The sequence below is a fragment of the Rhea pennata genome, chromosome 1 (genome assembly GCF_028389875.1).
Source record: "Rhea pennata isolate bPtePen1 chromosome 1, bPtePen1.pri, whole genome shotgun sequence".
Lineage (NCBI taxonomy): Eukaryota > Metazoa > Chordata > Aves > Rheiformes > Rheidae > Rhea > Rhea pennata.
In genome coordinates, this window is record NC_084663.1 from 75405693 (window position 1) to 75433460 (window position 27768).

The 27768-nt window shown below is 43.1% G+C and overlaps 1 protein-coding gene across 7 annotated transcripts in view; it reads left to right on the plus strand.

Moving 5' to 3' along the window:
* Positions 1–27768, plus strand: part of PPFIBP1 (PPFIA binding protein 1) — a 126859-nt gene that overhangs the window by 46262 nt on the left and 52829 nt on the right. For all 7 annotated transcript variants that reach the window (XM_062592096.1, XM_062592104.1, XM_062592112.1 and 4 more), the window contains exons 3-4: positions 24003–24164; positions 26312–26517. In XM_062592096.1, the coding sequence (XP_062448080.1) occupies positions 24101–24164; positions 26312–26517 (270 nt within the window). In that variant the 5' untranslated portion in view covers positions 24003–24100. The remainder of the gene's footprint in view (positions 1–24002; positions 24165–26311; positions 26518–27768) is intronic.

The following is a 27768-nucleotide window of genomic DNA, read 5'->3' on the forward strand; positions in this document are numbered from 1 at the left end:
CTGCCACAGTGCTGCTGGAAAAAAGCCCAAACAAACTCTGGGCTGCTCTGGGACCCTTTTTTCTGCCCCCAGCTCACAGCATGGGATGCCACTCTCTGGGCAGCCTTGTTAGCTGTCAACATTTCAGCCCTGAAATAATCTAGCAACTCAGCAAAGGCTATCTGGGATTACCAACTTCTGAATGGTTTTAAGAGCCTCTTTGTGTGTTAGGTGTCTTTCTGTCCAAGGACTTGACACAAATTTCCTTTAGTGCTGCCTTTGCTTTCCTCTCTCTGCTTCTTATCCTTAGTACCACAGTTTGCTACTGTTTGTTGCTTTCCTGGTAGATTTTGGCACCACACGGAGGTTAACACCTTTGCATCCTATGATTATGTGGAGTGGCTAGCCATGCCCATGCATGCATGGGTTGTGTCTTCTGCCAGTACAGCCTAGCTGGCGAGTGTTGTGCAAAGAAGGGGGCTTTATTTAGAGATCCTGTATGCAACTCTGTTCCTATTCACAAGAGCGCTGTCAGACTCCAACCTGTGCTGCAGTGCCCTGAGCGTAGAAGAATTGATGTGCTTGGTTACATACCAACATGAATATGGTATCATGATGTGCTCTGGAGAGTCCCCACAAGTGTTCAGTCCTGATCTGGATGATAGGTCTGATGTCAAGATGTTCCTTGGTGCCTGAGTCTAGTGTTAAGGTTATGGTTTCATGTTCAGTAGGGTGTTGTCAGACACTAATTTTCTCCTCTTAATAAAAGGAGGGGCAGCATTATTTGGAGTAGATTTGCACTGCTGAACTTTTTGCTGGAATAGCTGCCTGTAGGGAGAATGGGAAAGAGAAGTCCACCAAGGTTACTACCTCAGAAGAAGAAACCATTAGTGTAGATGGTTATGACGGCAAGAAGCCACATACGTACATAGCAAGAACATTAAAAGAGACAGCTGACTCCATTACTACTGCTTGTTATCTGATTAGTTGTCAACATCTGTTAATTTCTGCTACCACAAAATATGTAGACAATTCTGAGGCTTGCATTATTAAAAGTATGTGTCGTATATAATTTGAAATACATTATGACAGCTGTGGTGAATGCCATGATCTGCACCATGGAGTACTGAGGTATGGCAGAGTTACTGCCTCCTTTATCGTCTAGAACAAGTTTGGAGCCTTGCTTGCATTACAATAGGAGGGGAAACGTGTGTAGTCACGTTACTGCCATTAGGCATTTGCATATGGCTCTTTGGAGCTCTGTACAACACGTGGTTGCTGGCCTGCAGCCACACCAGCTTTTGGGGATCCTGTCAGATCTTGCAAGCAAAGTAGCATCAAGCTGGGTCACAGTCCTTGGATGAGAAACCTCCAAGGTACAGACTGCTACTGCAGAGACACTAGAGACAATTTTGTAATGTCACATGTAATTTTGGTGTGTGTATGTGTGTACTGGGTATGTTTCTCTCTTTTTTTAATGGTTAATTTATATTTTCATGCTTCAGAAAACCACTTTAGTAGTTTCCAGTGTTGGTGGGAAATAGCACCTGATGCTCTTCTCCCCAGTACTGTGCTCCATTCTAAATGATTTGAGGATGAATTTGCTTGAGATACGCAGACAGGTATAACATTGGTTATTTACAAGATAACAGTTGCCAAGCACAAGCTGAATATCAATCCATGCTGGGTATGAGAGTTAGTAACAGTGATCTTTACTTACGCATGCGTGCATGCACCCTCCCTGCCCCCCATAAATCTCAAATATTTCAACCAGCAATTCAATGTAGAGCTGTGCTTGAAATTCCCAGATGCTATTTCCACATGAAGCATCGACTCTCTTCCCAGTTTGCAAAAAGTTCCCTTCTGTGGTCCAGTTCCTGCATTAAAAAAAAAAAAAAAACTTTTAGGGTATGTTTACACAGGTAGAAGAATGTGAGAATGTGTACTTTACTCAGGTAGGGCAACCCATTAAAATAGTGGTGAAGACAAGGTAACAGGAGTCTCAGGTTAGCAACTTTTAATCTAAGCCCTCTGAGGCAACTGTGGTTTAGTTAAACTGTTTCTTTTCATTTAATACCCAATTTATTTAATTTTTATGCCTGCCTTTAGTCAGGTTCTCTCTCTTGAATTGGCCAGTGGGAGTTAGGAAAATACTTCACTTTTTACAGTGTAAACCTGTCTTTGTGTTGACAGACTGCTGTGTAGATTTTCAAAATTATTATTCTCACCTAAGTTGAAAGTTTCCTACCTTGGTCTACTATTACTATAGTATCAGGATACTTAGTTTTTGGCCAGGCTCCCACTGTGCTAGGTATCATGTGTGTACGGAGCAGACAGTTTTGGCCCTGAGCAGCTTCCAGCATGCTCCCAGAAATGCTGAATATAGCCTGAGGAGAATCTGTGGCATGGGAACTCGCTTATAACTGTGTGAAAATTTTTCCTGTAGCTAGAAGGAGTATCACAGCTGTCTGGCTGTGGTTTCTCAGTATTGGTTACAGACTTGAAGTAGTCTTCTATTCCAGGATCTGTCATTCTTCCCACCTCCTTTCCCCTTTGCAGGCTCCCAGGGCAGGACCTGTGGTGCTGGAGTGCTGCTCTGTGAGTACAGGTCCTCTCTCTGACCACTCGCTATAGTGTCAGTGTTAAGTGTTTCCTCCCAAGTTGCCTGGGCAGGAAAGGTTGTGGTGCCCTCAGGTAGGAGAAGAGAAAGCACTGCCACTCCTAGTTATGAAAGAGCTGACTATTTACTACAAGCAGTCTTGTACTTTGTTGGATCAGATTGAACATACATAAGTCTTTGGGCCTTAACGGGATGCATCTGCAAGTGCTGAGGGAACTGGCTGATGTCATTGCAAAGCCACTTTGATTATTTTGGAAAGGTCATGGTGATTGGGAGACATTTCTGAGGACTGGAAGAGCGCAAATGTCACTCCAGTCTTTAAGAAAAGAAAGAAGATCAAGGGCACTACAGGCCAGTCAGCCTCACCTTGATCTCCAGGAAGGTGATGGAGCAACTGATCCTGGATACATTTAAAGACGTGAAGGACACAAAAGTGATTGGGAGTAGTCAGTATGGATTTACAAAGCAGAAATCATGCTTAACCAACCTGATAGCCTTATATGATGAGATGACTGACTTGGTTGATGAGGGGAGAGCAGTGGATGTTGTCTACCGTGACTTCAGTAAGGCTTTTATGACACTGTCTCCCACAACAACCTCGTAGAACTATCTGGTTAAGTATGTTCTAGACAAATGTTCAGCGAGATGGTTTGAAAACTGACTGAACTGCTGAGCTCAGAAGGTTGCGATTGGTAGCACAAAGTCCAGCTGGAAGCCAGTTGTTAGTGGCGTTGCCCAGGGATTGGTACAGAGCCCAATACTGTTTAACATCTTATTAACATCCCATCATAACATCCCATTAACATCCCATCTGGATGATGGGACTGAGTGCACCACCAGTAAGTTTGCAGACAGTACCACAGTGGGAGGAGTGGCTGATCCAGTAGACTGTTGCACTGCAATTCAGAGGATCTTGACAGGCTGGAGAAATGGGCAGAGAGGAACCTCATGAAGTTCAACAACAGGAAGTGAAGAGTCCTGTATGTGGAAAGGAATAGCCCCATGTACGAGTACGTGCTGGAGGCTGAATAGCTGACGAGGAGCTCTGCAGAGAAGGACCTGGGGTCCTGGTGGTCAACAAAATGAGGATGAGCCAGCCATGTGCCTTCATGGCTAAGAAGGCCAATGACCTCTTGTGCTGCATTAGGAAGAGGATTGAGGGAGGTCGAGTTCCTTTGCCTCAGCTCAGCCCTCTGAGGCGACGTCTGCAGTGCTGGGTCCCTGTCTAGGCTCCCCAGTACAAAAAGATGTAGAGCTACTAGAGCAAGACTATCAAAGGGCCACAAAGATGGTTAAGGGACTGGAGCGTCTCTTATAGGAGGAGAGGCTGTGAGAGCTGCCTGTTTAGAGCAGAGAAAAGCAGGCTTGGGCGTGATCTTATCAGTCTGTGTAAATATCTTAAAGGAGGGTGTCAAGAGGAGGCTTTCCATTTTTTCCGTATCTTAAGGGACGTTATCTTTACTGGTGCCCAGTGACAGGACAAGAAGCAATGGGCACAAAATGAAATACAGGAAATTCCACGTGAACATAACAAAACACTTCCTTACTGTGGGGTTGGTAAACACTGGAGCAGGTTGTCCAGAGAGGTTGTGGAGTCTCCATCTTTGGTTAACTTGGCAAACCAAGAATAATTGATTCCTTGGTTTAGAAAAATGGAATACCACTTAAGTAGTTGTCTTGTTCATGTTATTTTTCTGTTCTTTTTTAGATAAAATAATTTGATGCAGGCAATTAAAATCCTGCTTTTTGAAGGTTTTTAATTAGTTGACATTAAATTTTGCAGTCTGTAAAATACTGCAAGTCTTTTCACAGTACTTCTTATGTAGTACCATGCTTTTTTAAAAAAGACAATTTATAGAGAATACTAGGAAAAAAGTAGAAAACCAGAGTACAGAAATGACTATTTAGAATTCTTGACATTTCTTGGAGATTTACTTAAGATTATCTCCTTAAAATGACACATTTTGCCTGCAAGTCAAGTAGAGGAGCAATAACTGATACTTCATTAAAATACTGTTTGAGGGTTGAATGCATTCAGGATCCAGGAGACTTTCAGAGGAAACAAAAGCTTGCTATTCAGAATTATCAAAAATAATAATAAAAAAAGGTGTGTGGGGGGGACCCCAAAATGCCAACTACATGATTCAGTGACCTACAAATTCAGAATTCTGGTTGTTACCATACCTGTTACCTGTTCCTGCCCATTTTTTTCTTTCTCAGAATGTACCTGTGAACTCTTAATATTAGGTGGTGAACCAGCATTTCATGAGCTGGAGTGGTGATTGCACTTCTTATCCATTGTTAAATGTATGGTCAAATGAACTCAATTCCAAAAATTTATAGAGAATTATTTAAAAATGAGGAAGCCACAGCTTTCTCAAGAATCTGCGATGTTGACAGTATTTTTCTTATTTATTTATTTTTATTGAGTTGGGACCTCTTCAGGATGTTTTCCCCTTCTCTTGCATCTCAACATTGAGGAGTTGGGCTTCTGGCAAGGATTCCTTTACTTAGCTTGAAAAATGGAGTCCAAAGAGTTAGGAGCTCAAGACATAATTTGCTGGGTAAGGTCTATAATAGCAGGAATACTTTTATGTTGAACATTTTATAGTTCCATTTCAAAAAGCACTACTTTGGCAGTGCTAATAAACTTGTATTCAAGCCAACAAGTTTAACGTTATCCATTGTTTTTTCCCACTCAGATTGTATTGCAATAAATCTTATGCTTAAAAAGTGAGAAAGAAACCCTTTTTAAAAATTTTTAACCTTCAGTAACCTTTTTTCAGGTAAGGCGTGTTGCGGTGGGGGGAATATATGCTTAATGGCATATAATGTAATGGAAATGTATTCTTAAAGTTCTGACAGCAGTGATTTTTGCCTTTTGTTGCATAGGAGGAGCTTGTACTTGCGTGGTAGATTTCCATAAATTTCAGCAGGACTTCCTGTTGGACTTGGAGTTTACGTGCACACAGTATTGCTCTTCAATGATCAAGTAAAACTGTAACCTGCATAAAGCATTTAAAGTGTATAGTGAATTGCAGGAGCACAAAGCTTAAGCAAACTTGTGTGCACAGCTGCAGCGGATGATCTTAAGTCTGTCCTAGCAAATTCCATTTGTTATTGTATTTAAGCGATTGGAACTTTTCTGTGGTCTTATTTTTTGGACCTTATGTTAGAAACTTACCAAAACCAGTGTCATTTTAGTAACACTGTATTTCCAGGGTATTCGAGTACTTGCAAAACTGTAGAATGGTGAAGGCATAGCAACAGTAAGTATGTTCATGCTGGTACGTAATAATTTGCTTGCAAAAGTGTTAGCAGTTATCAACAAAACCTGAAATTATACGACCTACTTCAAGCAGCAGAGTTCAGTGCTATAAGGAGAGAAATTGCCTTAGGGATTCAATAGTGTTGGAGGAGAGTGGGTAAAGAAGCAGACCTCTCCTATGAGTGTTTCAGCCCACCTGTGATTTAGAGCTGTCCTGTTTCTATGCAGTGACTGAAGAGGCAACCTCACATACCTGTTTAAATGCCTGTGCTATAGCTCTTAACCATACAGCAACAAGCAAATGATGAACCATCCATGAGAAGAGCCATACTATGATGGGACCCCTGCATGCAGACATACAATGACTTACGTTCTGAAATAAGCAAAATTTCTTTTTTCTGAGCTGGGCTGAAATTGTAGTTCTGTTGTACACATGTGGTAAACATCTTTTACCAGTTTTGCATTTACTTCTCCTGGAAGCCCTGACTAGACTATATAAATGCTTCCTTCCCATTCAGCAGGGCAGGACCTCTAAGGGAGGATTTTGTCCTAACTTTAGCTGCAGAAACAGAATCTGCAGCGCTTCAGACCTAAATAGAAATGCCACTGAAAACAGTGCCTCTAGTGATGGCCTGGTAGAGACATGAAAAAAATAGCCCCAACAAAAGGAAACAAAGGGACAAAAGTTCTAAAATAAATAGTTATGTTTGTGGATCTATTATGTATGTGGCAAGAATCAACCTTTTAAGACTGCTTTAGTGCTGGAGAACAGGCCAGACCTACCTCTGTGCAACTCCCAGGCCTCCATATACACCACAAAGGGGTTTGACTCCAGATGTTTGCATGGTTGCTGAGGAAGCTGCTAGTGCTTATGGTGATAATGATAGTCATGGTTTGTTTACTTTTGGGGATTTTTAACATAGTAATGGATAGTGAGGACAACTTCCGAGACCTTTTTCAACTGGTCCATTGAGGTTCTTGGCCAAGGCACAAAATTCACATTTTACTTTGGTATGTATTGCCAGCCTTCCCCCCCTTCCCCCAGTCACTTTTCACTGCTTTGGTAGTGTTTTGAGTCCTGCTGAATTCTTCTTCTTCTTCTTCTTCTTCAAGAAATGATTGAAGATGATCAACTTGCCCTCCCCCCACCCTCCCCCCATGAAACTTCGTAAAGGCTTTGATAACGCAGGAGGACCTTTGTTTCCAGCACAGCTTCCTCCTTCCCAAGACCTTCATGGACTGGGCACTTCCATTGATTTAAAAACCCCTGCTTGAGGTCAGCAAGATTATTTGCACCCTACAGGTTAAATCTCTGCCGCTCACTGGGACCAGGATCTACAACCCCAAGTGGGACTGTTTCCGTTTGACCTTTGATACATGAGGAAAATCTTGGCCAACTAGTATAGTGAAAACCTGCATATAGTTTCTGTAAATCTTTCTATGAGACTGAGGCCCCCCTCCCCCCCCCCAAACAAAAAGATTGGGAAAGTGAAACACTTAATGTCTGTTTCTTTTAGCATCAGATATCTAATTTGATGTGTATGCAAGTAGGAAAACTTTGAAGTGTCATCGAAATACAAAGGGAAAGTACTTCAAAGGAATATAACATTAAAGATATAACTGATCCCTCAAGGTTTTTGAAGTTTTATCTTGAAAATGTGTCTTCAGAAGAACATTTGTATGGAAATACTAAGTCTGATTAATTCATCCAAAATGTAATGAGGATTGCAACTCAGTGTGCGTTGACTTATTCTGGGCTAGTTTTGATTTTACATTATGGTAGACAAGTGGTCCTTTGTTCATCTGTCTGTGCTGGGATGTTTGCTGTGACAGCCTGAGAAGTGGAGTCTGTCAGGGAAACCAAAGCATGATGTTGCTATGTCATGATACTTGTTCAATATTGTGACCCCATGCCCAACGGAAATCACTTGATACAGCCCCCCAAAATTTCTGTGCCTTAAGCTCTCAAAATTTGTGATTTGCATTAGTTATTCTAGGGAATGGGCATCGTGGTCCTTGGGAGACATGTCCTTGGGGGCGGGCAGGAGTGGTGTTTGTGACACTCCTCTTAGAAAGTGGAGCAGAAACTTCTAATAAATATCTTGAACTTTGAGAGAGTTCAGATCTTGGATATGAGCTTTTTACTCTTGGGCATTCGCACTTGTAAAAACATGCCCAACTGTGCTGAAGCAAAGGGTTATTATTTTTCCTTTTTTGGCAAGCAGAGATTCTGGCATCAAAGTGTTTGATTGCATGGATTATACTAGTAGTTCCCAGAGCTCAAGGGTGTGTGTATGTGTTTGAAGAGCTAATTAGATGTGTATAAATGATGGGCTAGGTAGGATTTCAAATACTAGATGTATTGTTGCGTACTTGCTCTGTGGGTTATGCGCTGTTACGGCTTATGTGCGTGTACAAAACATTGGAAAAATTTGAAGTTACACACAAACCACTTTTTCCAATTCAACCATGAAATTGCAGTGAGGTGACACTTTTAGTCTTTACATGTTATAAAAATAAGTACTTTTAATTAAAATAGTTTGAACTTTCTTGTATTATTTTTGGAAATTTAATAATATCTGTAGATTGGGGGAAGTGAGAAAGAAGGGAAAACAGTTAAGCATCCTAGTTTTTTTGCAGTATTGCTGGCTTTTTTCTTAGGTAATCCTGTTATCCTCCATCCCTTCTATGCACTAAGATCTTAAATTTCAAACAAGAGGCTTCCTGTGCTCAAAATTCTAGGATAGATCACTTTAAACTTCTTTCAGCAGCCAAGAGGCTCAAAAAATGTTTATGTATTTTTTCATAACAAAACTGAGTGGAATTTCCTCTCTGCAAGATGTTGGGTTTTGGGAGAGACTAGATCATAGGATCAGTAAGGTTGGAAGGGACCTCCGGAGATCATCTAGTCCAACCCCCCTGCTCTAGCTGGGTCACCTAGAGCATGGTAGACAGGGCTGCATCCAGGCGGGCCTTGAAGATCTCCAGAGAAGGAGACTCCACAACCTGTCTGGGCAACCTGGTCCAGTGCTCTGTCACTCTCACAGGGAAGAAATTCCCCCTCACGTTCAGACACAACTTCCTGTGGTTCAGTTTGTGCCCATTGCCTCTTGTCCTGTCACACGGGACAACTGAAAAGAGTTTGTCCCCGTCCCCTTGACACCCTCCCTTCAGGTACTTATACACATTGATAAGATCCCCCCTCAGTCTTCTCTTCCCCAGGCTAAACAGGCCCAGCTCTTGCAGTCGTTCCTCAGAGGGCAGATGCTCCAGCCCTCTGATCATCTTTGTAGCCCTACACTGGACTCTCTCCAGTACCTCCATGTCTCTCTTGTACTGAGGAGAACAGAACTGGACACAGTACTTAAGATGAGGCCTCACCATGGCTGAGTAGAGGGGCAGGATCACCTCCCTCCACCTGCTGGCAACACTTTTCCTCATTCACCCCAGGACACCATTGGCCTTCCTGGCCACAAGGGCACATTGCTGGCTCATGGTCAGTTTGTCATCCACCAGCACTCTTTCTCTGCAGAGCTGCTTTCCAGCAGGTCAGCCCTCAGCTTGTAATGATTCCTAGAGTTATTTCTCCCTAGGTGCAGGACCCTGCACTTGCCCTTGTTGAACCTCATGAGGTTCCTCTCCGCCCAGCTCTCCAGCCTGTCCAGCTCTCTCTGAAGGGCAGCACAGCCCTCTGGTGTTATCAGCCATTCCTCCCAGCTTGGGATCACCATCAGCCAACTTGCTGAGGAGGCACTCTGTCCCCTCATCCAGGTCATTGATGAAGAAGTTGAACAGGATGGGACCCAGTACTGTGCCCTGGAGGACGCCACTAGTAACAGGCCTCCAACTAGACTCCACACCACTGGTGACACCCCTCTGAGCTCCGCCTTTCAGCCAGTTCTCAAGCCACCTCACTGTCCACTCGTCTAACCCACGCTTCCTGAGCTTGTCTAGGAGGATGTTATGGGAGACAGTGTCAAAAGCCTTGCTGAAGTCAAGGCACACAACGACCACTGCTCTCCCCTCATCTACCCAGCCAGTCATTCCATCCTAGAAGGCTATCAGGTTGGCAAAGCATGATTTCCCCTTGGTGAATCCACACTGACTACTCCTGATCACTTTCTTTTCCTCCATATGTCTGGAGATGACACCCAGAATGAGCTGTTCCACCACCTTTCCAGGCTTGGAGGTGAGGCTGACTGGCCTGTAGTTGCCTGGGTCCTGCTTCTTGCCCTTCTTGAAGACTGGAGTGACATTGGCTTTGTTCCAATCCTCAGGCACCTCTCCAGTTCTCCAGGACCTTTCAAAGATGATGGAGAGCGGCTTGGCAATAACATCTGCCAGCTCCTTCAGTACCCGTGGGTGCATCCCATCAGGGCCCATGGATTTGTGGATGTCTAGCCTGCCCAGAAGGTCTCTAATCCTATCCTCCTCAACCAAAGGAAAGTCTTCCCTTCTCCAGACTTTCTCTCTAGATACTGCAAGGCGTCTGGTAAAACTGGCTTTGCAGCCAAATCTGTAAACCAAACTGGCATATCTAAGTTATAGACAGGCTTAAGTACTTTACAGATGTGTATTAATGGGGAGCAGCAATTTGACTCTTGCACATGAGGGTATTTCTACCTGACTGTTACCACAGCATGATGTAGTTGCACCTCAGTTGTTTCAAACTTTGCTGATGTGGGTCTGTGGCACCGCTAGTTGGGATAGCACAGGGTGCAGCATCTGCTTGTGCACCCAGTGCTTACCCTGTCTCTTGAGACAGCTTTGCAGCCTACCGCTGCAGCTAGGCTGCTCTAGCTGCCCGAACCAAATAGTTTATAGGTATATTTACGCTAATGGAATTGGAATGTAAAGTTGCCTGTACTGCTCTTATCTTATTCTCCACTTCAGTATTCATGTTTTACAGCTCTGTCTGCAGTCTTTTGTTAGGTTAGTAGAAGCAGGAAGCAAGCATTTCCGTTTACTACCTCTGTAGCTAATAAAACTTAGCAAATTATCTGTAGCAAGTAAACTCATTTTAGTCTCTCAGACTTTTCTTTTTACTGACATGAAGAAGATGCAGTAATTCTTAAAGACTGTCAGATGAGAAACTTAAAGGACTTTGGGGGCTGTGTATTGTCCAACACACTGCAAAGCCCTCACTGGTCAGCGCAGTCACATTGGGGTACTGATCCTCTTGCCTTAGGACACTATGTGGTGAGCTAGAGCCTGCCTTCAAAGGCTCGAATGTCACTTTCAAAGCAACTGGTTGAATTCAGCATCAAATATACAAAAGCAGTTTTTGTGTCTTTCCTTTTTGCAACTTGGCCTCTAAATGTATTTCAGTAGGAATAACGTTGGCATAAAGGTCATTTTGCCTCTTACTACTGCTCATTCTGCCCTAGAATTTTCTAGCTTTTACAGAAATGCAGCCAACCTTGAGTTTTAGTGATTGAAGTTCCTCTGGGGAGCAGTGTGAATAGCCTACCGCCTTGTTTGCCTTGATCTCCAGCTATGTGCCCTCGGCAGATAGGTACAGTGCCTCCCTGTGCGTTTGGGTCCTTATCACCCTTGACCCTGCAGCATCCTCCAGGAGCCTGATGGCTGAACCAGCGCATGGAGAGAAGATAGTGTTGGCCCTTGCAGTATGAACAGTAGAACGTGTAAGAGCTTCCAAAACAAATGTGCAGAGATTTTTTTTTTAACTTTTGCCAGTCAGAATTGCTGGTTCAGGGGTATGGCAACACCCTCTAAACTGAGGCAGCACACCCTGTAAAGAGGGCTGTACTCCTTGCTGACCTGGGGAGAGGCAATGCTATGAGTGTAAGGCAGCCAGGCAGCACAAAACCAGCATGTTTCTCTGGAGACCATTTTAGGGGTCGGTGGGCGGCCCTGCTGTCATCCCCCTGCCCGCCGGTGTGCGGTGTGTGCTGTCGCTTTGTGCTGTTGCCTGTATCAGCCCTGCCATGACAGCAACTTCACACTCTTCATCTATGTCCCACCTCTTCCTTATCTCTGTTTAGCTTATTGCCTCCCAACCACGTTAGGTCAAGTGAATTCTTTTCTCACAGAATCAGTGGCACTTGCCAACGTGATGGTGTTTCCCTTTGTAGGCTCTGGCTGTTTCTCTTGGCTTTGCCTGCCTGACTATGCTGTCAGATCTTTTAAAGTGTAAATGGGACCTGCCCAAAATGTGACCCTCCCACCCCCCGGACTCCCCTACCTTGGTTGCAACAAGGATGGCTGATGAAATTCAGCCAACTTATTTTCTTGTGAGCTGATTTTCCTCCAGTTGTGTAGGTGCCTTGTTACTTCTTAGGTGGTTCAGGTTGCAGGTTTGCTCCCACCAATAACCTAGTCATCGTGTGGAAACCTGACTAGATAGGTTCGTATCAGCTGTGGTTCTGCCCCAAGTCGGGGGTCATTCCAGTTCATCCCAGTGCGCGATACCTTTCTCTTGTGAGTTCCTCTGAGTTTCAGGCACGTCTCAATCCTTGTTCTTCTGAAATTTTAGGTGATGCAGGAGGATGAAAAAACTGCAAGGGTGTAAAAATACCTTCTTGCAGGAAACTGTGAGGAGGTATCTGTCTGTCAAGAAGAGGATGAGATAGGAAGAAGTAGGCAATGGCTCTGTCCTAAAGACCTAGCTGCAGGCTTTCATGAAAAAAGAGCCCACAGCAAGAGAGCTGTTTGCTGCTTCCCAGCTGTAAAGTGCGAAAATTTTAAGTGCAACTTCTCTCAGCTGCATTTACTAGAAACACAAATACACAAGCTTGTGTGCGTCCAAGGGAAAAGTGGTTTCAAAATAGCCTTCATGATGAGAATCTAGGCAAGCCCAAGTGTGGGCTCCCCTGACACTGTTGACTCAGCCCTTTGATGCCTGGTCGCTGCAGGATGCCTGATTTCCTAGTAAAGCACCAGCAAGCATTAGCCAGTGTTCAGAACCATATGTTCAGAACAAATGGTTCTTTAAAATTGCACCGTAATAAGAGGCGTTTGTTTTGCTTTGTTTGCATGCTGCTCACCAGTATGGCATCTAGGAGAGAGCTTTTGAGGCAACGTGCTTTAAACTAGCAGTTAAGTGAGGACTGATGTCTACATGGCCAAAATGGTTTACTGCGCTGCAGGGGCTGCATAGGACTGGGACTTCAAGGCCACTGCCGCGCACTGAAGGCATCTGGTGTTATTCCCTGGAAGGTCCTAGGGACCCTTGCCTTGGGGCTGACAGAGATCAGCTATTTTACTTCTTAATTCTTGGCACTGAGTTAACACTTTAAACTTTTGTGCTAAAAAAGCAAAATCAGCAGCACCACCCTGTCTCTCTATGAGGGGGGAAAGAAAAGATCCCAAACCAAAAACCTTTTGTTGTCACCAAAATTGCTGGTTATCAGACACAGAGCAGCACTGGGGGAGTGGAAGTTGTATGCTGGGTAGGGAAGTGGGGAGCCAGGCACCCGTAGAGAGGCAGCACGGGAAAGGACAGCACTGGCTGAACTCCGTCCATGGCAGCAGCAATTTGGGGGCAACCCTGGGAACTAGTGGTAGCTGCGGGTGCCTCCTTCTCGTCCTGTGTCTAGACTTCCTTGGGATGTGTGTAAGGCTTGATCGAGCAGCTCAGGACCTGGGGCAAGGTGCACAGGGTATCCCAAGTTATGAGTTGTACCACTCACGAGAGCTGTTATTTGCACCTGAGGAGCTCTGCCCTCCTCGAACAAGAAGCCTCTCCTTGTTCTACAGTTGGGAATGCATTCCTCCGTGCAGTCCTGCTCTGGGGCTGCACGGGTAGGCAATATAGTACACACTGCAGTTGTCGTATCACGAAAGTAATTGTATATGGCTTTGCTTTCCAACTGGTGCAAACAAACGTGCAAGTCTTAAGATATACATTTAGCATGCAAACTCCTCAGGCTTTTCTGAAGCTAAGGATTAATTCAAAATTTGAAGTCTGTGTTTTGCAATGCTCAGTAGTCTCATCTGACATTTTAATAATCTTAAAAGTAAAATGTCATTTTAAAATAGGAATTATGGTCATATGCTATCTAAAGCAGATTGTCTTGATTTAGAATCTCTCAAATTCCTAAATGCACTATCTAAAAATAAGCCATTGGCATAATTCCATCATGAGCTATTGGCAAAGGGCTTTAGGATAGGAAAAAAAGAAAATAAAAAAGTCCATGAATTTTTGAGGTGAGCAAGACAAAACCAGATTGAAAATTGGCCTATGATGTATTGGTTTTTTTTCTTTATTTTTCTCTTTAAATTATCTCCCATCCTCATTGCAAATGAAGAAAAAAAATCCTCAACTATGTCAGGGTTTAGCCTGTTTAATTTTTAGATCATTGAGGGCTAAGATATTGCAAATCACACTGTATGGTAAGAGCATTAGCGTATCAGTAGTGCAGTGGTTGTACTGCCAACCTCCAGTACTCACAAATTGAGAGACTTTAAAAAAGTTACTGCAGTATCTTCATGCATAAAACATATAGTTCAAATGGGCCACATTTCTTTTGCGTGTTATTCTTGAAAAATAAATCTTCAGATAACAAAATCAGATGTAGATGCAAGGGAAGTGGATTGAGAACTGGCTGAAATGCAGAGCTCAGAGGGTTGTCATCAGTGGCATGGAGTCTAGTTGGAGGCCTGTTACTAGTGGCGTCCCCCAGGGCTCGGTACTGGGTCCCGTCCTGTTCAACTTCTTCATCAATGACCTGGATGAGGGGACAGAGTGCCTCCTCAGCAAGTTGGCTGATGGTGATCCCAAGCTGGGAGGAATGGCTGATAACACCAGAGGGCTGTGCTGCCCTTCAGAGAGAGCTGGACAGGCTGGAGAGCTGGGCGGAGAGGAACCTCCTGAGGTTCAACAAGGGCAAGGGCAGAGTCCTGCACCTAGGGAGAAATAACTGTAGGCACCAGTACAAGCTGGGGGCTGACCTTCTGGAGAGCAGCTCTGCGGAGAAGGACCTGGGAGTGCTGGTGGATGACAAATTGACCATGAGCCAGCACTGTGCCCTTGTGGCCAGGAAGGCCAATGGTGTCCTGGGGTGAATGAGGAAGAGTGTTGCCGGCAGGTGGAGGGAGTCGATCCTGTCGCTCTACTCAGCCCTGACGAGGCCTCATCTTGAGTACTGTGTCCAGTTCTGGTCTCCCCAGTACAAGAGAGACATGGAGGTACTGGAGAGAGTCCAGTGTAGGGCTATAAAGATGATCAGAGGGCTGGAGCATCTGCCCTCTGAGGAACGACTGCGAGAGCTGGGCCTGTTTAGCCTGGGGAAGAGAAGACTGAGGGGGGATCTTATCAATGTGTACAAGCACCTGAAGGGAGGGTGTCAAGGGGACGGGGACAAACTCTTTTCAGTTGTCCCGTGTGACAGGACAAGAGGCAATGGGCAGAAATTGAAGCACAGGAAGTTGTGTCTGAACATGAGGGGGAATTTCTTCCCTGTGAGAGTGACGGAGCCCTGGACCAGGTTGCCCAGAGAGGTTGTGGAGTCTCCTTCTCTGGAGATCTTCAAGGCCAGCCTGGATGCAGCCCTGTCTAACATGCTCTAGGTGACCCAGCTAGAGCAGGGGGGTTGGACTAGATGATCTCCGGAGGTCCCTTCCAACTTTACCGATTCTGAGAGAGATATAATGGTAGAATTTTGGGGAAAGCTTTCCCTGTGCAACTGTCAATGCAGTGAAACTGCAAGGGATTGAGGGTGTTTGACTGTTTTGTTACAGAATTGGTAGTTACACATGTGAAAATACGCTAGATATATTTTACTCACTTTCTGGGCTTTTGATCCTCTGTGCCCTCAAGTAATGCTTTGCATAGTGCCGACGCTGAAGCTGTGGATATAGATACTCCTAGACTTGGAGGTCTAAAATCCAAAGCTGATCCCTTTTGGATATGGCAGTTTGTGAATTTGGATTCAGCCAAAAGGAGAGGAAAAAACATAAAAGGAGGAGGCATGTGCTGTGAAATCTGATCTAAACCTGGGGTTATGCTTGGGATTTGGTGGTTCTTAAGGTATTTTGAAGGAGTACCTTTTGGGCTCCTGACAACAATGTCCCTTTTGTTGCATGGCCGCAGCATGTCGCTAACATGTTGATGGGGAATGCGAGGCATTTCCATGCCGGTGGGAGCAGTCGCAGCACAAGAAATGAATATCTCCGTTGTTTTGCTAATCAGCAGACCTAAGCAAAACACGTGAGAAAATAATGCATCGATTTCTCAGGCGCTTCAGTCTGAGTGGTTGTGAAAATATTTACAAAATAGCTGGTAAAATATGAACAGCTTAAAAAAATACTCTGTGCTTTTTTATAAGACTCTGCTTGGACCTTGGATTACTTGCGCGTAAATAGTGAAACGGAGTTGAAGCAATGTTTGCAGACAAGTATTTGCATTACGTTACACATCTGCTTTGCAGGTTAAATGCCGCTGTTCTGACTGGCTCCATGTAATCCAGAGCACACAGCTGCCTTGTCCATCGCAAACCAAAGTAACCTGTCATAGACTGTATTTTTGAAATTTCTCTCAATTACAGTAATAAAAAGGACTGCTGGAGGAGAGGGTAGCAAGGGTAAGGAACCAGAGTGATTTCAGTGCTGCAGACAAAATTAAGTAGTTTGTTTTGTAACTGGATATGAAGCTGTGCCATAAACCTTGACTCAGAGAGTTTGCGTGTTTGTGTAGGCTGTTTGCTGTATGTCAAGCAGTTTTAACATGTCTAACAAATTCTAATGCAAAGTGTAGAAAAATATATAACGAGGCTAAGCTGGCTGGTAATAAAAGTTTCTGTGTGATTTGAGGCAAGGTAGAAGGCAGTTTTTCCCAATTATAAGCAGCTGTGTCTTGGAAAGACTTTTGTGCTTTCTGTTATTAAAGTATACTTTAAATCTGTTCTATGACTTTAACATCTTTTATCTTGAGTTACATCTTATGTACCATGGGGCAGGCTTTCCACTTTAGAGTGCTTCTGTTCATTTATATCAGTTAAAGGAAATAAGTAATATTCATTGTGTAATAAAGATGTATAATGAAATCCAGAGAACAAAGAAAAGATCTAGAATTAGGAAACAAAGAGACATTCATTGCTTTTTTGCAGTCCTGCTTAATACAGGAACAATACTGCTTTGATGTCATTGGCTATAGTTTAGCAAATGCAAGAAGAAATGTATATATATATATATCAATAGGCATTATCTGAGTAAGCCTCTACCAACATTTGAGTTGTTTTTTATTCATAAGAACGTGTATAATATATCCCTTTTGCACAGCTGTACAAAAATACTAGTTATTCGTGACCATTTCAAAAGCACCTTTTATTTGCACTTGAAATCAAATGTTCGACTTGCACACAAATTTGTGTCCCAGGCTCTCCACTTTAGCAAAAGGAGAAGATTTAATATGGTGGACATCCCTCTGCTTCGGAAGTCCTTCATCTCTTTTGGAAGCAGTTGGTGCTGGGCGCTGGTGGGCTTTGTGTCTGATCTGGCATGGCAGTTCCTGCTTTCCTGTGATGAGCCATTAAAAGAAGACTAAAGCGATGGTTCATTAGGACACCATCACTACCTGCTGTCCGGAGGAGTTGAGATCAGCCCTTGGGCCTTGCTGTGTCCATGGGTTGGCTGGGGACATCAGCCTGGGCCTGTTTCGGGGACTACTTGTAGGTCTGGCAACAGGATGTGGATGTTCTCACCGGGCTGTTACGCTTTTAGGCACATGTTTAATGACTATTCAGGTGTTACAGGACAAGCTCCTAGAGGGCGAGATAGTAGCGGGTAAGCACACGCTCCAAAAAAGTGATGCAAGGGGCACGGGAGCAGAGTGGCCGGTGACAGTGAAGAAGAAAAGGAAAGAAAAGGAACCATTTGGTGGAGCTTCCTCGGGAAGATACAGGTGTGAGACCGACCCTGGCCAGTTTACCTTCCTACCTGCAATGAGCTGAGCCTCTCCTTGGCAGGGCCAGTATGTGAATCACCAGCTTTACCGTACCCCCCTACCCGCTCTTATAGGAAAAGTGGATATCTCTGTCTTTTGTTACCCTTTTAGAGACTGAGATGTCAGATTTTTTTTTTCACTTTGCAAGCTGAAAGGAGAGAGTTTTAGAAACAGCACTTTGGTCTAAACTGTATTATAGATTAATGTCTTCCATCATAATTTTTGTCACCTGCTTGGTTCCTTGCTTGAGGCGTAGATTGCAGCAAAGCTCAAAACATGTTGTGGGATGAATTTGGGAACTAAGTAATTTATTCTCCCTGACTTGGGATAATGTATTTGTCTAAATGATTCCCATTAAGGGATCTCCAGCATTTATTTTATTTTAATTTTTAAATTTCAATTGTTCTTCTCTTGTAAAACATCAAAGCAGTCCATTTGGCAAGAATCTGTTATCTTTTTTGTTGTGTGTTTTTTTTTAATCCTGAAACCCATGAAGTGATTTTTTTCTTGCTGTTAAGAGAAATGCTAATGACCCCTAGTGTAAATTCATTGAATATATTCATTATTAAGCGTTAAAAAGCTGCTGACTGATAACACTATAGTTCAGGCTCTTCAGAACCTGAGAAATTATTTTAGTGATTTGGATTTCTTTTGCTTGAAGCACCTTTTATTTGTAATTCAAATATATTTTACAAATAAATCTGTGTGTACAGGTTTCTCTTCTGGCTAGCCAGTAAGAGTAGAGATAGGTGCAGTTATGCATCTGAAGTGGCTTTTAGCTTAAAAAAAGAGAGCTTCACCTTATAACAATTAACTGCAGAGGATTTTAGTTCAGAGGTGTGAAGTGAATGAGACAAAGCCAGGAGATGTTTTGGACCTCTTGCACAGTCCGCTCTTATATGTAGGATTGAGAACACATTGAAATTCATTTCTACAGCAACGTGAAATTTGGGGTCTTATTTTTGGTGTCGAACAGCTTTTCCTTACCCTGCATCTCCTCTCTCTTAAAATATGATTGTAATTTGTTAGCTTTTTAATGGTATTTTTGAGGCACACTGACAGGGTAATAGCCTTGTCTTCAGGGTTCCTTTTTTATTCTCTCCAGCTCTTAAGAAACAAAACCTAATCAAATTTTTCATTTCTGTGTATCAGAATTTCCTGTTTTAAAGAGTGGTATGTAGGAATGAAAGAGATGGAAGACTCAGGTCATCCATCTTACTGCGTGATATCACAAAAATAATCTGTAGCTGACACTGTTCCACATTTTGAACGTTTGCAGAGCATGTGTGCAAAGAAGAAGGTGAATTGGACAAAAAGGCCGGTTCCTGTCCTTCCCCAGAGGGGTTGTGCTGGGGGATACTGTGCTTCCTCGTGACCTCAGGACCTGTTGAGAGGCAGCTCATTCTCCTAACTCCTTTGGACATCTAGGTTTTAAAGGATAGTGTGTTTTCTAAGTGGACATCCAGCATGAAAGCATCCCAAAACAAAAAATAGACTTGAAAATGTTGCCTCTAGAAGCCTCTAGATTTGTAGTTTGGTGTAGAGAGGTATCCCCCCAGATATGGGGAAACTAATTTCCAAAATAAGTAACATGTTCAAGTACTTTTCCTTTTTTTTTTTTTCTTTTTTAGTCTACTGTCTTCATTAAATATCTAATTTTAAAACCCGTATTCAAAGAGCTTTCCTGTTTGAATCCATCAGACTGCAGTTCTCATTCACAAAGCTCAAAAGCCCCCAGTTTTTAATAGCTTGCCTTAGATTTATTTGCAGGGCAGTGTTTTGTTTTTCTCTGAGAGTCGATTGGAATATATCTTCACTAGCACCGTAGCCAGAGGGTTTGTGTGTCATTCAAAAATAAAAATAAAAAATCTCCACCTACTGAAAAGTGAACAGCATAGCCCTAGCAACCAGACTGGTGCGTCGGAACCAGAGGAAAGGACATTAAACAAGTAAGACTAAATAACGTCTTCTTTATAACGGGAGAGATAAATGTCAGCTAGTCATAAGAGCAATTGTAGCTGATAATAAAGATAGTTGTGTTTGCATTTTTTTTTAATTGTGGATTGTAAATATAGCCTTGATGAAGTAATGCTTGTTCTTGTCAGCATGAGCGAGGTATTCAGCTGTGAGCTCTAGAAGAGAGAGCTACTTCATTTAAAAACAAAACAAAGCAAAACAATATCCTGCCTTTATTGTATATGCATTGAAGGAGTAAGGAAGGTAAGTCATTTTCCTGATTAAAAAAGGAAAAACTTATTTTAAATGGTCTGTCAGGCAGAGCACTGTCAGCCCTTTACTTGTTACGGTTTTATCCCAGGTATGTCCTTGGTGGTGATGGTCATGGATAAATTTCATGCATCTACCTTTTCGTCTCTGTGTGCACCTTGTGTCTTGCTCATCTGCTGTGTCATAGATCAGTTTGTGCTTACAGGATGGCATTCCTTTTTCTTTCCTTTTACTTTTGTAAAAGGAAGGAGTTTGTTCCACATGACATCATCTTAAATATTATCTATTCCTTATTTTGTTAAGAACTCCACTGTGCTTCTTCAAGATGGATTTTCCATTTATGTTATCTGACTGTGTGGTTATTCTTAGTTGCTGCCAGCAAGCAAAGTGCAGCCTTGAATTTTTTGTTAGGTCTTATTTCTATTAGAACAAAGTCACGACAAGCAAAGCAAGGGAAGGAATGCGCTCGTCAGGGAAGGGGAAGGTCTGTTGGGTCGTAGTCAGTCCGAGATCCTCCCAAACTTCAGGAGTCAGAGGTGGTCTCGGTGCCCTTGCAGAAGGTACTGAATAATCCACTGATGTTCCAGTATTGAACTCGTTCCTGTTTTATTTGCACTGGAAGTACCTTGAATTTCAGATGAGTAATTTAATACACAAAAGGCTGCTGGTTTGTGACTTGTATCTATTAACTATATTTCCTTGCTTTCCTCTGCACCTCCCTTTCCTGTTCTCCCCTACATCCCTCCTCCTGGGGCTTGTTGTCTTTTTTTCTTTTATGCAGTTTAGTTCTTTAGTTCACTGGTGTCTGAGGGCTTTGCTTTTCTCCCTGCCTCTCTGTGCCATACACGCTGGTGATGGTGTGTAAAGAATAAACACAATTCTGTGCCTTTATCAAGGAAGATTGCCTCCAGTATTATTTTTCTGTCACAGCAGTTTTGCTTCCTGACTGCTAGATGTGAAGCACTATGCTGGGAAGGTGTCCAGAGAAGGATATGCTGTTCCAGGCTGGTTTTTGGTGACTACTTTCTAGGGCCAAATTACTGGTGAAAACAGGATCTAGTTGCATCGTCTCCAGCTGTTTGTGCTAGGGGCTTTTTGTTCATTTTTCTTTAACTCTCAACGCTTTTCAGCTGTAGGCTTGGTCAGTCTAGTGACAGATGTTTCATGAGCGATGGAAGGATTTTTGGAGAATTGGTTGGATTTCATGGTCTCGCTTAGTTAAATTTGATCTTAAAACTTCTCACTGCTACTCCCAGCAGTGTAGCTGCTTTTGCAGTAGCAGTGGGGGAAACACTGTGCAGGCTAGCCTCTAGCCTTCCTCGGAGGTAGGACTTGGTATTGGTGGGGTAAATGCTGGACGTCTCCTGCATCCTATCAGTACCACTGCCAGCCCCTGCTACTCTGGTCAGTACAGCCACATTAGGGGTTTTGGTAACAGTGGACAAAACTTTGTTTAGGAAAAGTGAGGAGTACTTCTCATGGAAAACCGAATGGTGGTTGTGCTTGGGTGAAGTAGAGTGATGTTGAGTTACCTGAGCCGACATGCCATGGCTTTATCGTGCACATGTAAGTTAGAGGTTCCTCACCCCCAAGTAACGTAAGGTGAGAGACAGGGGATGCACTATGTACAGATGAGATTAGAGAGCTCTCTGTTCCTTGTCATGTGTCCTGCATCTTGGCTGTTTGGAGACAGCCTCTATGGTATCTTAGATAAGGCTTCATCATGAGCTTGGCTGAGCACACAGGATTGCTGAGGTGGGATGGGACCTCTGGAGGTCTCCAGTCAAGCCCCCTGCTCAAAACAGGGTCAACTGCAACAGGCTGCTTGGGACCATGTCCGGTTGGATTTTGAATAGCTCCAAGGGTGAGGGTTCCACGAGGGCAACCCATTCCAATGCTTGACCACCTTCACAGAAGTGTTTTTCCTGTTTAAGTGGAATTTGCTGTATTTCACTGTGCCTCTTGTCTTGTCACTGGGTGCCACTGGAAGAGAGTCTGGCTCCATTTTCTTGTATCCCTCCTATCAGATGTTTATGCACATGGGAAATATCAGGGGCACTGCCAGTTCCCATTCGCTAACTGGATTTTGCACATCTGAGTGGCGCTTTGCTTTGTTGGCTCTTTTCCACTTAAAGGCTGAGGTGTGAATTCAGCCTTTTGCCCAGGGCAGCAGCAGTCCTGGGGTTTCTCTTTGTGCTCTTTGCCTTCAGAGATAAATCTAACGTAGATCGTTTACACTCTACAGTCAGAGACACCCATGTTTAGTAGACTTCTAGATCTAGTTATCAGAGCTGGGAAATCTAGAAGAGAAAGGACAAGACTGTCTTCTGAATTGTGTAGGTGAATGCATTTGCAAAAATTTGAGTTTTCTACTTATTTTTACTGCACGTGGGGGTACCTGACCAAATATCTTGTGGGACCTGCATATTATGGCAGGTATTGTACTGCTGGGATTGTGTTTAAAGTATGGGGATGCCTCCTTGAAGGTTGGAAGCCTTTAATTATGGTACCACTTCTTTTTTAATGATTTTAAAAACACTCACATATAGGTATTTTGTTTTTTCTAGCTCTGGCGACTAAACCATAAAACAAGGCATTTGTCATTAAGTTCAAGAGTCTTTGTGGCATCATTCAGAAGTTGCCTTAGGGTTTGGATCCACTTCATATAGTGAAAGTTTTGATATAGAAGATGAAATGCTCATTGGCCTTTTCAGAATAGCATTTAAAGAGCTAGTAGGCAGCCTCCAATAAGAGCTACCTATCAGCTGGGTCAAACCAAAAAAGTGGTCTGTGGGAAGGAAAATTCAGTTTATAACATTTGGGGGGTTTTCGTTGTTTTGATTTGATTTTAGTAGACTCTGTGCCAGGACTTGCACCAGAGACACTGTGAACAACTTTCTTAATTGCTTCTGTTGGAGAAAATGTCAGCAGCCATCAGGGCTAATGTACAACCAAATGGCAGGGTATGCAAGAGGTTTAAAGCAAGTTTTCCGTCCTGGTTTTTGTTTAGCTTTGTTCCGTATCTATGTTTCTAGCAGTCTCATGTCCTGGATTAAAGCCATAACAATCTGGACTGTTTCAATGGCTTGTGCATCCACTGTGCCAGAGGGGAAGGAGAGGGTATGCCCCTAACCTCTGCAGCTCCAGCTCAGCACAGTGCTTAAGGATGTGCTTAACTTGTAACAGCGCTTTCTTTTATATAGCCCTTTGGGGTTTAAAAACTGGTAGTTGACCTGCTCGGGCAGCATGTCAGGCAGGTTAGCTTTTCCAGACTGGTCCCTGGTGGCCCTGGGGACCAGTTCTGATTTTCAAAGGTTTGAAGGTAAGAGCATGCTCCATCATTATGGCGCATAGCTCCAGTAAGCCAGGAGCAAAGTCTTCAGAAGGGCTAGTCTGTGCATGCACGCTGCCTCCAGTGAGTCCTGGACCTTTTAGACATCTGGCGTGTAGGCAAATGGCAATACACCCAGGACTTCTGGTTTATCAGGCATCCAAGAATCTTGAACAAACAGTCAGACTCTTCTTCTGTATCAAGATTGTTGGGGAGAACAAATGTAAAGGAAAGACACTAGGGTTATTTTTGAGTTGTAATTACCTTTAGGTACAGGAGGTCGTGTCTTCTATGTGAGCTTCTCAGGAGTGCTGTTCGGGACCTCTGAAGCGCTCTGTGGGATGCTCCTTCAGTGCCTGAACTTGCTGGCAGAGCAGGCCTCAGGCTGACCAAAAGCAGGAATTGACTCATTAAGGGGATGCTTCAAAATGTCAGTTCATGCCAGGTGATAGCCATCTCCAAGTCTTGTTCAAGGTCAGCAAACAGCCCCACTCTGTTTATTTATTTATTACATTATTAGTAATAACATTAAATCAAATTATTAATAATATTATTAAATATAATTTTTAAGCTAATAAATTTCTTAATAAATTCATCCATACAGCCTCTCAGTCCAGCTACAAGGGTGTGTGGATTCAGAGACCATGCAGTGAAATGAAATTTTCTCTTGCAGATTGATTTGCAGACCAGAGGCTCTGCATCCACCTCCCACTCTTGGTGTTTTGTTACTCCTTATGGTATAGCTGGTGATTGTCCTTGAGAAGAGAGAAGATGATGAGTGATGCAAGTGACATGCTGGCTGCCGCTTTGGAGCAGATGGACGGCATTATAGCAGGTAAACGCTCGGGGCAGTTGTTTGTTAAGGACTTCAGTCCTCCTTTTGTGTGTCTGGAGGGTGGAAGTGCAGCCTGAGGAGGGAACGTGCTTGTGATTGTGTGTGGTGTCTCCCCTGAGAGCGCAGGGGTTGCAAGCAAGCGGAGCGGAGGAATTGCACCAACCCTCACCCACAGGCAGGGCTAAATGAGTTGGAGTTTTTCTCCCACCTCCTATCAAAATGCTGCTTAAAAAGGCTGAATGATGCAGTTTAACTGCTGCAAGCAGCATCATGAAAGCCGAGGACTAGGCATGTTTCAAACCAGGATGGGTGTGTTGAAGGAGCAGCTGCATGGCAGGAGGAGAGAGATTGTCTAATCCTGACTACTCTGTAGTTGTGTCAACTCTGAAGAGTTAAAATATGAATTGAATTTTCTTCTTCCTCCCCCCCCCCCAAAGTTGGAATGCTATGGGTCCAAACATTTGGTTTGAAACTGCCTTTAATATTAGTATGTTTTATAAGGACCTGTAAATTTTAAGTGGACTAAAGAGAGGGATCATGAAATATACATCTTCTGCTTTTTAAGTTAAGTCTAGTGAGCTGGAAAATAACGTAAGTACACAACACAGAGGAGCAAAACAGCAGGAAATTAATAGTTTAATCTTGTTCCAGCAGAACTTTGCAAACTGCTATCCAAACTGAAAAAATACGCTGCAAGAATAGCAACACAGTTATAAAGTCTTTAATAGTTCCACTTAAAATAATTTCCTTTAAGAAAAGAAAAAAAAAAGTTAAAAAAGAAAAGAAAAAATAAAGAAAAAACAAAGCGGTGTGTGCTTAACTTGGACAACAACTTTTCTCTGCTATTTTCCTAAAGTTATTAAGGACACATAGCAGGCACAGATGTAAAGTGGATTCAGTTGGATTATAATGATCTCTAAAAATACATATAAGCTGTGACTTTAGAAATTTCCATAAGTAGATATTAGTATTTGGATCAGATCATGTATCTGTATTTTCCAGAGCCTAAGCTGGTTATAGCGGTATGAGGTTTAATAGAAAAATAAAATGTGCTGTTGTGATATTTAAGTCACCACAGACTTAATTTGCACATATGTCTTTACAGACCTATAAAATAATATGACAAAATGATATCAACTGCTTTGCTTCTGTGGGAAGTTTTCTCTTTTTATTTTTTCAAAGAGAACGAGTAGATTGCTTGCTGGTTTTTTTGTCTTGCCAGATGAGATGAATGAAGGTTCATGGAAGTACATATACGGCATATCTCTGTAATTTCCAAAAGCTGACAGTACAAAAGCTAATGTTTTGTCATTAATACATCTCATTGTGCCTAGGCATTACAGTATTAAGGTCACAAATCAACATGCTGTGAAATTCTGGTTGGAATTAGCTAGGTTACTTTAAATCAACCTTAATCCTGAATTTGCAGTTTCCTTCCTTACTTCACATATAGCAAGTTTTAATGTAGGTCAAACATACATACTGTGAGTTTATGCAAATAAGATTTTCTTTCTATATTAGCATGCAAATGTCAGCACTTCCATATCAAACTTTTTTTTTTTTTTTAATTTTGTGCTTGTAAAAGTGATTCAGTCTATGTATCTTCTTATGTTTGTTTATTCTTTCAAAAATTTTCCAAGGTCTTAGAGAAGTGTCACATATTTCTGTGAAAAAAAATGCTGAACAAAGTTTCTTCTGGAAACCGTTAGTGTCTAACTCGGGTCGTGCAAGTGCTACAGGGCGACCCAAAGCATTATCAGTAGAGCATATTTCCTCCACATTATTTTCAGCCTCTGATATCCTTGGGAGCAGGAGCCCAGCCTTTGCCTTGAACTCTTGTGCATTGCTGGGATGCGTGACTCCTTGGTCCCATCAGCCCATCTTCTTCCTCATGAAGTTCTTGTGCATTAAAGCTGTTGGAGGTGGAACTCCAAACGTGTGTCGGCAAAGAATTGCTTTTCTCCAAATTGCAGTGTGATATATGGCAACATGCGAGAAGGGGCAGCAGCCAGGACCAGCTCTGAGTTTGGTTAAGATAAGTCTGCATTGGTGGGAGAAGATGCATAGGATGTCTAAACCATGCTCATCTTATTGTGTATTTATCCATTAGCTCTGTGATTTATTCCATGTGGTTTTGCTCGACACAGGTTCAAAGGCGCTGGAGTATTCCAATGGCATATTTGACTGCCAGTCCCCCACCTCACCTTTCATGGGGGGCCTGCGAGCGCTGCATCTGGTGGAGGATCTGCGAGGCCTGCTGGAGATGATGGAGGCAGATGAAAGAGAAGGGCTGCGATGCCAGGTCCCAGATTCAACGGCAGAGGCTCTGATTGAGTGGCTCCAGAGTCAAATGGTATGGTGGCACCTTGTTTCACCCATAAAATACTGACTTATGTTTTATTTACCTGTTAACATGCCTGGCTCAGACAAAGTGGCATGTATTTTATGAAGGCAGTTTGAAATTTTAGAGTAAGTATGGAAGAACCAAAAGGAAGAGGTATTGATGTGCAGATGCTGCTGTGGGGTATCAGAAAAGCTGTGGTTCAGGTACCTCATGCAAGATGTTGGCCTATGCTATCTTTGATGTACCACTGTGCCTCATTTGAGTGAGGAAAAAATGTTCAGTAATGGGAGTTTCATCTCTGAAGTGGGGGAAGGACATTTTTATAGGAATCAGACACTTAAATAGAAAAAAGTTGTTTTAATAGGAATTTATCTTTAAAAATGTTCTGTTGACAGAACATTTTCTACAAGTGCCAGTGTTGTTACTGGCCTTCCTATCTTACTTACAATGGAAGTGAGTGGTATAAGTTCAGCATCCTGTTAATCTGAAAACCAAATCAAATTTCTATTTTCTGTGCTTGTCAGTCTCTCATTATTTGTTATTCTAGCTTGAAAAATACACCAAAATATACTTGAAAAGGCTATTCTTTCCCTGAGCCTTGGTTTTTCCCTCCAAATTAAATATTATTCAAGGGTGGGGTCTCTCTGAAGAGAACGTTGAGAAGGAAAAATTTGTGGTTAGTAGAAGGTAAGTTACAGCTTCATTTTTGAAGGACCCACTGTTTTTGCCTCCAGCTGCCCTGTGATTGGCAACCTTCCAGCAGGTCCAAAGAGGAGTCCTTGTGCTTGTGATTTGTGGCCGAATTTGCGTTCCTATGGTGGTGTAGGTGTGCAGAAATTTCAGGGAAGCTCTAGCAATGAAAGTTAAGACTTGTTGGGGGATATCATGCTTCAGAGTTTAAGTCAGTCTGTAACTATTAAAAACCAGAGTGACAGCTGCGAGTGTGCAAATCTTTAGATTTTGCCAACTCTGTCGACAGCCGTGTCCCCATGCCTTCTTCTGACACGCTTGGCGTGGGCCAAGGTGATAGGGTGCTGCTGAAGCTGGGATACCAGATGCCACGAACTGTGGGTCTGCTCTAGGAAAGGTCCAACAGTGGTGGGTCTGTGTGACACGGAACGCGTTCTTACTGCAGGCTGCTGTCAGAGGCAGCGTTTGAAAAACCTGCACCCGAAACTGGGCGCTCTTCCCATCAAACCGAAGTTGCTTCCCTTTGACCTGACGTGCCATCTAGTGGCCGCGGGCTGTGTGCAGCCTCCG